Source organism: Typopeltis vanoorti, chromosome 23 (assembly GCF_054136105.1).
Source record: "Typopeltis vanoorti isolate ZY-2024b chromosome 23, IOZ_Tvanoo_1.0, whole genome shotgun sequence".
Classification (NCBI taxonomy): domain Eukaryota; kingdom Metazoa; phylum Arthropoda; class Arachnida; order Uropygi; family Thelyphonidae; genus Typopeltis; species Typopeltis vanoorti.
In genome coordinates, this window is record NC_143571.1 from 39,636,224 (window position 1) to 39,651,697 (window position 15,474).

The window sequence follows — 15,474 nt, forward strand, 5'->3', positions numbered from 1 at the left end:
ACTCACCAGGTCATCAGGAGAAATTGCAAATCTCTCAAACCACAAAAAGTTGGACCTACATCCTTTATAGCAGAGTTACAGTACTAAAAATAATAAATATTTCCTTAGATATACTGTTAACACCACAGACATAAATGAAGAACAGGAAGCAATAATTTATGAAAGATTCCTAAATTATTTTTGGCTAATATATACATAATAAATATAAAATATATACATACTAATATAAAACATAACCTCTTACTACCAACCACAGGAGAACACAAACACTATGTCATTACCACACTAAAAAACAGGATTTTAAAGATTTGCTCTGGCAGGCAAGTGCTTGGGCATGAATTGGGAGGAATTATCAGCAGTACTTTCCTGGAAAAATGCTGATAGCAGCAAAGGTACTATTAGCAGGATTCTTCACGGGATTGCACCTGGTAATGAAAATAAACTGGATTACAATGGAACTATGGCTGTTCCATACACTGAAGAGATGTCAGACAGGATGGTATGGAGATACAGCATTGGCACCATCTTTGATCCTGAAGAACTGAAGAGCTTGTTTGGCTCCTCTAGAGGGGGGGGGGAATCCTCCCCTGTGGCTTGCCTTATATGGATGAGGCTGTTTGATTCACCAATGCGTTATCAAATCCAATATGTGGCCTATGTTCTGGGAGAGGTGACATAGGCAACACATTGGATTTGATAAAAATGGTGGATCTAGCCTTTATGACTGTGCTCTGGATGATCTACATGGAATTGACTGAAGGGACACCTGTTCATTACATCACACCAAGGCATAGTATGAGCACAAATTTTAGCAGACCTGTGGAATTCTGGTTGACAGCTCTAGTATTAACAGTAATGATCATCTGAGGATCCCAGTAATGTGGATAGCACATATTCTACACACATAACCTTTTGTTCTAAGAGTACATTATAAATTATAATTAAGACTGTATTGTTCCACAATCTTAGCCTTAATATAACAAACAATTATGTTCAATTATTGATTAGGCCACCATATTGCTGTATTAAAAGTATTAAAGCATGTATAAATTTGTTCTCTGACCATGTTATATATAAATAGGATACAGCTTTGATGTAGTTTTTTTTCCTTTTTTTTTCTCCCTAGAGGTTAAGCCAGTAGAATAACAATTAATCAAATCATTATCACTTTGTACACTGCTTGAATTGTAATGTAGCATGCCTCTGGATATATACTATACATGCATATACTCCAGATAACTTTAATATGAAGGTTGAAATGTTGAGAAATCAGAGTAATTCTTCTTAACACGATAGTAGTCTACATAATAATAATAATAGTAATAATAGAATCAGAATCAGATTATCAGAAGCTCTGTAGTCAATTAGCATTAATACACTGAGTTGATGAATTATGTAGAAAAGATGTTGACAGTGCATAGGAAATGATAAGGCACTATCTAGCACAAGTAATACATAACTGCATACCAAGAGTTAAGTAAATAAATAGAGTAGGAATGAGATGGATGAATGGTGAAATCAAGCAAGCAGTATTAGAAAAGAAGTTGTTATGGAGGAAGTACAAGACAGTTCGCAGTGAACTGTCTTGTACTCCATGATGTTAATGCTCTACAAGTTAAAGCATTGGTCAGACCACACATGCATGAAGAATATACAGCATAGGCCAGAAAAGTGACAATAGTTAAAAAAAAAAAAAGTAGAATATGAGAGGAGGTTGGCCAGTCAAGTCAAAGCTAATCCAAGGGAATTTTTCTGCTATGTGGCAAGCAAGAGGAAAAATAATTATGGCAGGTTGATACTGGAGGATAGTTATGGTAACAGAATAACCATAGCAAAGGATATAGTGGAATTATTTGATGAACATTTCATCAGTGTATAATGTAATGATGTGAATGGTGCTGTGCAACATGTAAAAGGGAGGCAAGAATTAGGAGAATTAAAGGTGAAAGAATCAAAAGTGTATCAAGTGTTGCTTGTGTTAGATGTTAATAAGGCTCTGGGAACGAATGACATATCACCATATTTTTATAGAATGTGCAAAAGAGTTAGCAATGCCATTGCCCTGGTTATTTAATGAAAGTCTTGCAGTGGAGAAGGTTCCTAAGGAGTGGAAAGAAGGCAAAATAATACCACTTCACAAGCATGGTTCAAGAACAGAAGTTTCCAATAATAGACCAGTCTGTATATCTGCAGCTGTGATCAAAATGTTGGAAAAATTAGTTAGAAATAGAATACAGGATTGGGGTGATTGACATAAGATTCTCTATGATGGTCTGCATGGGTCTGTGAAGAGCAGGTCTTGTTTTAGTAATCTACTTATATTTTATGACAAGGCGATGAATGTGTTGTATAAGGGAAAATCATATAAAGTGATATTCTTGGACTATGCAAAAGCATTTGATAGATTACCACATGATAAGTTGGCATACAAGCAGCAGAGGATAGGAATAAATAGTATATTAGTTAGATGGATCAGAGAGTGGCTCTCTGAATGATACCAGCAAGTTATTTATTAAGGAGCCATGTCTCAGAAAAGGAAGGTGACCAGCAGCATGCCTCAATGGTTCTGTTCTTGGGTCCCTAATGTTTAACTTATTTGTTAATGATATTTCATGTGGATTGACTGGGGATTTTCAAATGTTTGCTGATGATGAAAGTTAGGTAGAATCATCAGGAATATTCATGATGTTAATTCTCTACAAGAAGGTTTGAATAAACTTTTAGCTTGGATTAAAAAGTGGAATTGCAATTATAATATTAATAAATGCAAGGTGTTACACTTGGAATACAGTGGTATAAGGCTACGTACTGTATTAGTGAAGCTGTACTTCAGGAAGTGGATGAGATTTAAGATCTTGGAGTGATGAAGGCAATGGACTGAAATTCTGGGGGCACATCACACATGTTGCAAAGCCTGCACATCGTATTGCTGCTATGATAAAAAGTACACTGGCATGTAGGGATAAGGAGTGGTGGTGCCTTTATATAAGGCACTGGTCAGACCACATATGAACTATTGTGCTCAGATTTATTATTATTATTATCACAAGATCCCATGGAATCAAAGACTCATCTAGGAGGTCCTTTTGTCCAAGTGTCCTTGACCAAGTTAAGGGATCCTATCCCCATCAAGCATAAATTCCCCATCTTTGTTTCTCAAATTTTAAAACTTTGCATTTTGCAACATTGAACTTACATCCCCCATTTCCATGCCATTTCTATCTATTCTTCATAGTTCATCCCAATTTTGCATCATCTGATTTGGTCACCTAGTTTTCATTGTGATGTGGAAACATTAAAGAAAGTCTATAGACAAATAACCAAAGTAATATCAGGACTCTGGAGTGTTGGTTATGAAAAGCATTTGAGGGAATGTGGATTACAGAGATTGGTGGATAGGAGGAAAAGAGGACATATGATAGAGACCATCAAGTTAGTTAAGGGATTCTATCAGATTAATACAGAAGAAATAATAAAAATAGTGAATGTTAAGATGGGAAGAATGAGAGGTCATCCCTGGAAGTTGTATAAAGATGTGATGAAGAATGGTGTGAGAAGTATAATCCACATGGAATGCGCTGCCTGAGTGCGTTGTAAGTACATGTAGTGTAAATGACTTTAAAGGTTCATTATTATAGATATCTTGCTGGTTGAGTGGGCCTCCCATGGTAAGTCTGTTGACTCCATGGAGGTTACTAAATAGTAATAATGGAGGTTACTAAATAGTAATAATAATAATAATTTATCAAAATAAATAATATAAAGCATTTATAAAAGTGTGGCTAAACAAATTTTTGTCTCTGTTATCAAATTCATACATTTTGAGAAAAGCCTGCTAAGGGATGATCACTTTTAATGGCTCTGTGTTGACCACCTATTCTCTGAAAGAAATGTAGTTTGACTCACATCAAACTACATTTGTTTCTTCAGGTTTTGTATCTGCTTAGTACTTAAGAATTGAGGGTTTTTTCCTCATTCTTTTTTTGTATATACTAAGGAAGTGGGATAAAAAGCCCGGAGATGGAGCTTAAAGTTGTAAAAGTATATAACATGATAATGACAACAGTACGACTTACCTTAGCTGTTGAGACCATGGAGGTCTATGATGTGTGTGCCATGAACCAATGAAAGCCTTAATAAAGGCTTTTATCCTTGGATTTCATCCTGATGAGATTGGGTGTGTAGTATTTTCAGGTAAGTATAATTTTGAGTGAAAATTGGAATATTGGTTTAAATCATAACGTAATATTGTCTATTTTTGGTAGCTTGTTGTGTCTGTGTGATTTTGGCGTGAATTCCGTTTTATTTAATTTAGTATTTTAATGATACGTTTCATAGAATAGCACATGGCGCCAATGCAACGTAAGATAATGGTGTCCAAAAATACGACGCCTTTGCTCAAAAACTGTAATGTGAGGGAGTATGTTGAATGTGATGTGTGAGGGATGTATTCCCGAAGGAGGCTGGAGTTTGGGTAGAAAGTAATAGTGGTGGGAGCATGTGCAGAAAGTGTAAGCAAAGTGAGGAATTGAAGTATGTGTCAGGTCGTGAGATAATTATGGTTGAAGAAAGCCAGTATGTGAGTGAAAATAGTGGCTTGATAGGGAATTGCGATGTTGTACAAGATGGCAATGAGAGCGGTGATCAAAGACAGAGTGAAAGCAACTATACAGAGAGAGAAAATGGTTTAAATGATGAAAAAAATGAGGAATTATTTGTAGGGAGTGAGATCGCAAGGTTGCGCGCAGTGATACAAAGTGCGCAGCAGCAGTTAGAGCACCTGCAAAACTCTTTCCAGAGTGCCTTGGCTAACAGAAATAAACAAGTGTTTGAAAGGAAAAATAAGCATAAGAGTGGGAGAGTTTCTGAAATGAAGAAAAGAGTGTTGTATGGTGACTCATTATTAAGAGGAGTGCTAGATGGGAGTTTAACTAAATCGTACTTACTGGGTGCGAAATTTAAGGATGTAAGTGAGAGTATTAGAGTGCAAAAACAGAGGGTGAAAGAATTGATAGTTGTGGCGGGTACGAATGAATCGAAAGGAGATAAATTTTTTATGAGAGAGGACTTGAAAGTATTGTTAAAGGTAGCAAAACAAAAGCGTGACAGAGTTAGTATGGTGAGTCTGTTGTGACGGTACGACAGAGAAAAGTTTAGAAGGAGGGCCATAATCGCAAATGACTTTATGTGCAGGTTATGTGGTGTGGAATTCATGGATGTGTGGAATGAGTTTGATAGGCGAAAGGATTTATACAAGAAGGATGGTCTGCATTTGAATGGATTTGGTGTGCGGAGACTGGAAAAAGTGTTGCTGAATGAAGTGAAAATGGATGTGCAGAACCAGGGAAACTAGAACTACCAAGGAAGGGGGGGGGGAAGTGGATATGCGGACATCAGTGAGACAGTTGAGTGTAAGAATGTATATAATGTACTCAAGCCAGTACTAAGGAGAAGAAATCAAAATGGGATAGTTAGAATAACGCATCAAGATAGGGTTGGGACAAAGGGACCTCTGCATTTCATGTATACTAATGCTAGGAGTATTAGGAACAAGAAGGAAGAATTTCTGGCGTTGATTGGCTCTTCCTGGTCACAGGTTATTGGCATTAGTGAAACATGGCTGACAGAAGATGATATAGTTAGTGGGATAGACTGTGTAGGTTACAGTGTGTTTAGGAGGGACAGAGAGAATGAAATGGGTGGAGGAGTGTGTTATTGATGATAGCTGATGAACTGCAGCCAAGGAGAATTGAAGTTGTATCGCAGGATAGTGAAAAGAGCTCATTTGAGGCCATTTGGTGTGAGATTGAGACTGGCAGAACAAAATATACAGTTGGGTGCTGCTACAGAACAGGTGATGGAATAGATGGTAGAGATAGTATGCATAAACAAATTGATGAAATGAGTGGAAGGAGGGTAATTATTATGGGGGATTTCAACTATGGTAACATTGATTGGAAGGAGAAGAGGACACATGTGAGGAAAGAAATGGATCTTATTCAATTATTATGGGATAACTATCTGAGACAGCATGTAATTGAAAATACTAGGGTGTGAGAGTGCTTAACCTGGTAATCGCATCTGAAAATGTGACTGTAATGAATATGACCATGTTGCCACCTATTGGTGAGAGTGATCATAAGGTCTTGACCTGGTAGGTGGCTAAAGGTGTGGAATTTTCGATTAAGACAGGGTATATGTGGAATTACCGTGCTAGCAAGTATGACAAGCTTAGGAGATTGCTAGGATCAGTGCCATGGCATGTAAAACTGCAAGGGCTGCATTTCGATAGGGCATGGGAAGTGGTGAAGGAGCACTTAAAGGAGGTTATGGCTGATTGCATACCTAGGGTCCGAATAGTAAAACAAGTAGGTTTTAAATGGATGAATAACAGCATTAAGCTTGAGCTGCAAAAAAAAAAAAAAAAAAAAAAAAAAAACTGTGGAGGGAATCTAAAGAAAGAGGTGACCTGCAAGCACACAAACGGTATAAAGTGTAGGCCAGAAGGGTAACGAGTGTGGTAAGAAAAGCAAAAGCAGATTATGAAAGGAAACTAGCTATGCAAGCTAAAGAGAATCCCATACAGTTCTTTCAATATGCTGCAAGCAAAAAAAAAACCGTACACGGCAAAATGATTTTAAGGAATGACGATGGTAAGGAGGTCACTGAATCAATCGATATAGTGGAATTACTGAATTACTGAGCGAGCACTTTGCAAGCGTATATCATCCAGATTGTGACACTGAAAAAATGAAGGAACCATTAGTTTATACAGGAATTGTGATAAATGAAGTGGAGGTGAATAGTCTATTACAGAACCTTAATGTGAATACATCTGTGGGATTGGATGGTATACTGGCATGAGTCTTACGTGCAGCGGCTAAAGAATTATCAGTGCCCTGGACCATGTTGTTTAATCTGAGTCTCGGGTCTGGTTTAATCCCGAAGGTGTGTAAAGAGGGGAAAATAGTTCCACTGCATAAAGGAGGATCGAAGACTACTGTTGCAAATTACCGACCGATCAGCATATCAGGAGTCGTTGTCAAGGTCTTGGAGAAAGTAGTCAAGGGAAAATTACAGGAATGGATTGATGAAAATGAGGTACTTTATAACACATTGACGGCTGAACTGGATAAGGGTAATGGGTTTACAGTGATACTGCTGGATCTGGCTAAGGCATTTGACAGGATACCACATGGAATTCTAATCCGTAAACTACAACATATGGAAATGGATATAGGGTTGGTGAGATGGATAGGTGGGTGGTTGATGGAGAGATATCAAAGAGTAGTTTATTCAGGAGTAGAGTCCAAAAGACGGCCTGTGACTAGTGGTGTGCTGCAGGGTTCTGTTCTTGGACCACTGCTGTTTAATTTGTTCATTAACGATATAGGGAAGGATCTAAGAGGAACAATTCATTTGTTCGCTGATGATGCAAAGTTGGGTAGGGCAATAGTGAATGCAGAAGATGTCAAAATCTTGCAGGATGACTTGGATAGATCGGAGTTTTAGGGTAAGGAGAATGGATGTCAACTTAATGTGACAAAATGTAAGGTTATGCATTTTGGGGTGAAAAGATTAGCAGCAGTATACCACATTGGTGGAACTGTACTCCAGGAGATTGATAAGGCCAGGGACTTGGGAGTGTTGGTGGATAGGGAGATGAAGTTTAGGGGGGCACATTGCAAAAGTGGCTAAATCAGCTCATCAACTCACTTGGTTGTTGAAAAATACTCTGACGAGCAGAGACAAGCAAGTTATTGTATCTCTGTACCGAGCCTTTAAATAAACTTCATCTCGACTACTGTGCCCAGATTTGGTCACCTAGGTTTCTTCTTGATGGGGAGGATCCAGAGGCGAGTGACCAAGATATTAGCAGGTCTATGGAATGAACCTTATGAGAATAGGTTGAAGATTTGTGGGTTGCAGAAATTAGTTGATAGGCAGAAAAGGGGAGATATGATTGAGACATTCAAATTGCTAAAGTTAATCCTCTGAATTAATAGGATTAATTCAGAGGATATTTTTGAGATCAGGAATGGTGGTGGGAGAACTAGGGGACACCTATGGAAGCTGGGCAAGAGAGTGGTTAGCAAGGGTGTTAGAGCTGGGTTCTTTACTTTTAGAGTGGTAAATGAGTGGAATAAGCTGCCAGAGTCTGTTGTGGGTGCTATGACGGTGAGCGAGTTCAAGGCAAGGTATGATAGATTCTGTGAGAATGTCGTATAGTTGTGTGGACATGATGTTTAGGGCCTCCCTCGATGAGTCTAAGGACTCCCTGGAGTCGCCCATAATAATAATAATAATAATAATAATAATAATAATAATAAAAGTCAAAACCAGTCTGGGTAGTAAGCCTTTCCCATAATACATAGAATTACACATGTCTGAAAGAATGTGTGTGTGCTTTGCACTATGGGATATTAAAGCAGTTGACGTGAGATTATCAGCCTCTATATACAAGAAGCCTAGTTATGAAGTTACTTCATGCACAAATGTTTACACTTGGATAAAGGATTAAAAAAGAAGATAAGTTCTTAGCAAGTTTAATTTAATTTATAATCAAGTAAGAAAGCACTCTACTGCTGTGGGATTGGATGGAATATTAACTGGTATATTAAAAGAAAGTTCAGGATAATTAGTGATGCCTCTAATTAGAGAATTTATGTTTTGACTCTTGTAAAGCTCAAGGGAATGGAAAGAGTACAAAACAGTTTGGTTGTATAAAAGAGACTATGATAGAAGAACAAAAATCAGTATATCAGGAGTAATGGTTAAGGTACTGGAGAAGTTAGTCAATAGCAAAATTCAGAATTACGTGGATAGGAGTCTGATAATTTTAGAAAGCAGCACAGTTTTGTGAAGGATAGGTCTTGCCTCAGTAATTTGCTCACTGTAAAATAAAGTGACACTTGGCCACTTTGATACTGGTCTTTGTAAAGACATCTGACGGTATACAACATAGATCTGTTACATAAAGTGGAGCAAACTTAAACAGATATGAAGCTGATACAGACAGGAGGATGGTTACTGGTGGATAGTCATCAAAGAGTAGTACATAGAATTAAAGATGTCAAGAAGTTATATTCTTGGTTTCATCCTTTATCCAACTGTAAGCAAATAAGTCTACAGCATAAAGTCACTTCATGAGACTGGGATACTGGTATATAGAGACTAATGACTTCATATCAATTGCCTTAGTACCCCACAATGCAATGCACATACCCTTACAGACATGTACGAGTATAATACTATGCATTATGGGATGGGCCACTAACCCAGACTGGTTTCAACCTTTACTGAGGTCCTCATCAGTGGGAGCCAGACCCAGAAGTGATACCTAGGTTGAAGTAATGCAGAAGCCATATTTCCATACACAAGGTCAAAAGGTGTCACTCTTTATTACTAAAATAACCTGGATTACAGACAGATGTTGAAAGATTTTCCACTTGATTATACTATAAATTAAAGATGCCAATAAGTTATATTCTTGGTTTCATCCTTTATCCAATTATTATTATTATTATTATTACCCCAAGACCTCATGGAGTCAAAGACTCATCTGGGAGGTCCTTTTATCATACACACATCTCATAATACCGTGTCTTAAACACACTCAAACTCCTTGTAGACACCACACTCTCAGGTAAGGCATTCCAATCATTCACAACTCTGCATGAAAAAAACCTGCCTCTCACTCCCCTACTCACACCCCCTTTATACAGTTTCCAGGGATTATCCCTGATCTCCCACTATTCTCTGTAGAACTTCTCCACCATTGATCCTATAACAACCCCTTACCAACTTGTAGGTCTCTATCATATCTCCCCTCTTCCTCCTGTCCACCAGACTCTGCAAATTACATCTTTTCAATCTTTTCTCATACTCAACATTCCAGAGGTCAGAAACTACCTTAGTCAGTCACCTTTGGACCCTTTCCAACATCTCATCATCCTTCTGAAAATCCGGTGACCAAATCTGGGCACAATAGTCCATGTGTGGCCTAATCAAAGCCTTATACAACAGAACAAGAATCTCCCTACTTCTACACGTCAGTGTCCTCCGCATCATTCCCAGAAGCCTTTGTGTTGTCTTCACGATTTTGGCGATGTGTCCCCTAAATTTTAGATCCTTATCCACTATCATCCCAGATCTCTTATTTCCTCTACCTCCAACAATATATTCTCACCAAGCATAAATTCTGCATCCCATCTTTGTTTTCCAAATTTTAAAACCTTACATTTTGCAACATTGAACTCACATCCTCATTTCCGTGACCAATCACCAATTTATTCAAATCTTCTTGTAAGGCCACAACATCTTCATGGTTCGTCCTTACTTTGCATCATCTGCAAACAACTGAATACCTCCATCCAAATTTTCGCCAATATCATTAATATACAAGTTAAACAGTAATGGTCATAAAACAGACCCCTGAGGCACTCCACTAGTGACTTTCCTTTTCCTGGATATCGCATCCCCATACACAACTTATTGATATCTATCAGATAGCCAGTCTCCAATCCAATGCACTAATCTAATATCCAACCCCATCTGCTCAAGTTTGACTGTCAACTTATCATGAGGTACTCTATCAAAAGCCTTTATGAAATCCAAGTATATTACTGTGTATCCTTCTCCTCTGTCCAAGGAAGTAGTCACCTTATTGTAATAAGTAAGTAGATTACTAAAACATGACCTCCCTTTAGCAAATCCATGCTGTCCATCAAAGATTATACCATTGTTGTCAACCCAACTCTGGATCCTAGTTCTCACAAGCTTCTCCAACAACTTAACCACAACACCTGACACACAGATAGGTCTATAGTTTGATGCTTGGGTTCGATCACCTCCTTTATGAAGTGGCACAATCTTGCCCTCCTTCCACTCCTTAGGAACTTGACCAACTGCAAGACTTGTATTAAAAAAATATGTCAAGGCAGGCATCAACTCCCTGCCACATTCCTTCAGAATATGCGGTGATATATTATCAACTCTCACAGCCTTATTTACATCTAGTTTCCTCAACTCCCCAAACACCTCTTGCTCACTTACAGTCAGTCTCTCCTCCTCATCGTAAACTGCTCTTAATCTCTCCATGAAGTCACATTTACAAGATTGAAAGATCTTTATGAACTGCTCATTAAGTATCTCCACCACACAATCTGCAACAGCTGTCTTTATACCATTTCCTCCAATCAATGTCATCCTTCCATAATCATTCTTTCTTTTGCTGGCTACATATCGAAAGAACTCCCTAGGATTTTTTTGGTTTCATTAGCTAACTGCTGTTCATACCTCTCTTTAGCAACTCTCACCAATCAAGTCACCCCTCCTTGCCTGGTCTTTATAGACCTCATGAAATTGGTTATTTCCACTTCTCCTATGCTGCCTCCACAATGCCCTTTTTCTCTGTATCACATGCTTAATCTCTTTACTGATCCATCTCATACATACCTTATTTAACCTTCTCACCCTTGGAATACATTTAGACATTGCATTTACTAGATAGTTTTTGAAAATCTCCCAAGCTGCATCAATCTCTTTTCCAGCTAACTCCTCATTCCATGCTATACCCGCAAGCTGTCTCCTGAGCTCTTCATAATCACCCCCCCCCCTTGTAGTTCCATATATACCCTTTTCTCACAGGGGTCCTTGCACTGCTGGCAACCACCCAGGTAATCACCTCATGGTCACTCTTAACAATTGGTGGATGATTTGACACCTCATTTATAATTACATCCTCTGATGAGATGACCAAATCGAAGACCCTTAATCCTCATGTGCCCTCTGTTACATACTGTCTGAGGTAGTTATCCCTCAAAAACTCAAGAAACTCATTTTCTTTACTTCCAATTGCTATTTCATCATTTCAGTCTATATTGCCATAATTAAAATCACCCATAATGATCACTCTTTTCTTATTTGCTTGGCTAATTTGACTATACATTTCACTATCACCACCATCCACATTACCTGGTCTATAACAACATCCCACTAAGTATTTGATTCCATTCACCTCTATCTCACACCATACTGCCTCAAAACCACTAACACTATTTCCTTCTTGCATCTCTACTTTGTATGGACATAACTCTTTCTCTATCATCAATAGCACTCCACCTCCCTTATTATCCCCTTCTATCCTCACGAAACACATCATATCCTTCCATCTCTGTTCCTGTCACGATGTCATCCTCTTCTAACCATGTCTCACTTATTCTGACAATCTTTGGGTGAATAGATGCAATTAGTGCAACAATTTCATCTGCCTTGTTTCTTATACTTCTAGCATTTGTATAAAAACACACCAGCTCATTTCTGCACATACAGCTAGTTCCACTGATACCACTCACTCGATGTGATCTCTCCATGCTAGACTGGTGCCATTTCCCTTTCTGCTTCTTCATTTTAGAACCCTTTTCAACTCCAACTGTTTCCTCTTGATCCCTGGTCATCCCATTCCTTTCCTGCCTACACATGCTCTCACCGCCTCTTGGAGCATCCACCTTTCTCACGCTGTGTACCCCTGTCCACCCTGAGCCTCCCCCGTTTCCCTGCTCCTCTTGCACACCCATTCTCTCATTCTCTATACTCATACCACTCACTTCCCCATTCATATCCACCTCTTCAATCTCTCCTGTCTTACTCTCCTGCTCTTCCACATCACTCCCCCTCTCGATCTGATTCATTCTCTCTATTCACTTCTCTACCTTCCAGCAACAGTCTCTCCAAGCAACTCACACCATAACCACTCAAATGCAGTCCATCGCTCCCATACAGCTCACTTCGTCCCTCAAACTCATTCCACACATTAACAAACTGTACTCCCATCTCCTCACACATTTCAGCCAGCATATCATTCATAATCCTTGCTCTCTACAAGGATTATAAGCAAACAAAGTTTTCAGCATAAAGTCACTTCATGGGACTGGGCTACTTACATATAGAGGTTAATGACTTCATATCAACTGCCTTAGTATCCCATAATGCAATGCACATATCCTTACGGACATGCATAATGTTATGCATTATGGGATGGGCCACTATCTAGATGGTTTTGACCTTTATTGAGGTCTCATCAATGCAAGCTTGACCCAGAAGTGATACCAAGGTTGAAGTAATGCAGAAGTCATATTTCCAGTAGTATATAGAGGAGATGAATCCAGGAAAAGGTGAGTGATTAACAATGTGCTGTTAATATCACTGGGCCACTGATATTTCCATAAGATGATATAGAAGATTATGAGGAAATATCGAGATGTTTGCTGAGGCTTATGACACAAAACTGGATAGAACAGCAGTCAGTGAAGGTGAAGAGTGATTCTTCAGGATGATTGGTATGGGCAAGGATAACAATTGCAGTTTAATGCATCAAAGTATTAAAATATCAAGGCAAAGTATACCAACTGCAGTTTAACGAATCCAAGTAAAATGTATCAAAAGTGCACTTTGGGAAGGAAAAATTACTATATTGAAGGAGATAAAGAAAATCTAGTACAGTGCTGAAACTAAGGTAAAGAAGGAAAGAGATACAAGTTGATAATGAACACTGAAAAAACTAAAACAATGACACAGACAATGAGATGTGTTGAAAGAGGTTAGGAGCTTATGTACCTAGGGAGTAGCATGTTACACAGTTTAGACCATGAAAAAAAGTAAGATCTTGGATAAAAAAGTGAAAGTAAACCCATAAGCAATAGATAAAATATGGAAAAGTAAAGCAGCAGCCCTTGACACAAAGCTGAGAGTAATGGAAATATGCAAATTGCATATCTCCACTACTCTATGGATGTGAGGCATGGATATTAAACAAAGCCTTCTGTGAGGTGAATACTGGTATCTGAAAGAACATTCTAAATAGAAAGGTTCTACAAATTTGATTATGCAAAATAGAATAAATTCTACAGAAAATTAGGAAAGAGAATCTAATGCAGAAAACAATTTGAAGAAAATTTATATGCTCTGGATATATTTTCAGGATGAATGATAACAGAAAGATCAAAAGCTTGATGTTTGATGGAAACAGAAGAGAGTAGCCCAGATGAGAGTGGGTATATGATATAAAGCAGTGATGGTAAAAGAGTTGAGTCACCTGGCAATGGACAGAAGCATATGGCAGAAAAATACTGAAAATGGATAAGACACCAATAGGAAGTGAATCCATGGGTCTTGATGATGATGACTACTTTATCCATCAATGACTATATTGATGGATAAAACCTAAGGATCTCTGAGATGATTGTGAACAGGGAATTGAATTTCAGAGTATGTTGCAAAGTAGCCAAAATAGTTCATGAGATGAGATTCTCTGGATGCCAAACAAAACACTAGCAAGCAGAGATAAAATAGGCCATATCTGAAATATAATGCATAATCTATCCATATGAGGACAGACTAAAGGGTGGTGTGTTGCAAAGTTATTAGAAACCTAAGTTATTAAAGGAGTTTTATAGGATTAACACAGAAGAAATGTTTCAAGGAACTGAAACATTTCTTCAGTGTTAATCACCCCAGGCAATTGATTATGAGTTTAGTAAGTAAGCAAAACAGGACTAGAGTTTTTTGCTTGAAGAGCAATAAATAGTTGGAATATTAGCGTCTGTTGTGAGCGTACTGTCAGTGAATGAGTTCAAGGAAAAGTCCACAGAGATACTCCAAGAAAATAATAAACCAGCACCTTAGCATGTATTAAAGGACAGTGTACAAGTTCTATATGTGAAATGAACTAAGGTGCACAATATGTCCTGACCAAAGGTACTAAAATGTCCTGACCAAAGCCCCACAGGGGCAACTAAAAAAATTCACTATGGCAAACTATTTACTATAACAAATTGTTTCTGTGTTCCTTACAGATTTTCTATAGCGAGATTCAACTATATAATAAATCCCGATCATCTGTTTCTTAAGCAATAAACCTATTCACTTAGCTTTTAAATTTTTTTCATTAATAAACATTTCATACACATATATTCTGCTTTTAATACAACACTGGACTATGCAAATTTTAACTATGTTTTTCTCCTGTTATTAAAAATACACTCAGTTATCTGACTACAAACATCCTATTTAGGTGAGTTAATTATGCACATTTAAAAAAGAACAGTTACACTTATGAAGGTTTTTTTCACATACAGTGAAATAATAATAATAATAATAATAAAATTACCTTGGGCAACAGCCAGTATTTTACACTTAGGATCAATACAACCTATATGACGAGGGTGGCCACTCAAATTGGTTCCAAAGAGAGAGGCTATAAAAACAAACAGAAAAAATTAAAATTTATTTATAGGAATGGTTACAACCTAGATGCAAAATAATTTCAGCATTCTACACTTATGTCTAACATAAAACTGTTCACTAACAGGATGATATGAGCATCTCCTACCCTCAGTAATTTAATTTTTTTTTTTTTAAATCAATTCTACACACAACAAGATGCAAAACCTACAGCACATTATATATGGATAA

The 15,474-nt window shown here is 37.8% G+C and overlaps 1 protein-coding gene across 5 annotated transcripts in view; it reads right to left on the reverse strand.

The window, feature by feature from the left end:
- Positions 1-15,474, reverse strand: part of LOC150093791 (pyruvate dehydrogenase (acetyl-transferring) kinase, mitochondrial-like) — a 280,509-nt gene that overhangs the window by 144,934 nt on the left and 120,101 nt on the right. For all 5 annotated transcript variants that reach the window (XM_090413176.1, XM_090413173.1, XM_090413178.1 and 2 more), the window contains exon 5: positions 15,170-15,256. In XM_090413176.1, the coding sequence (XP_090269302.1) occupies positions 15,170-15,256 (87 nt within the window). The remainder of the gene's footprint in view (positions 1-15,169; positions 15,257-15,474) is intronic.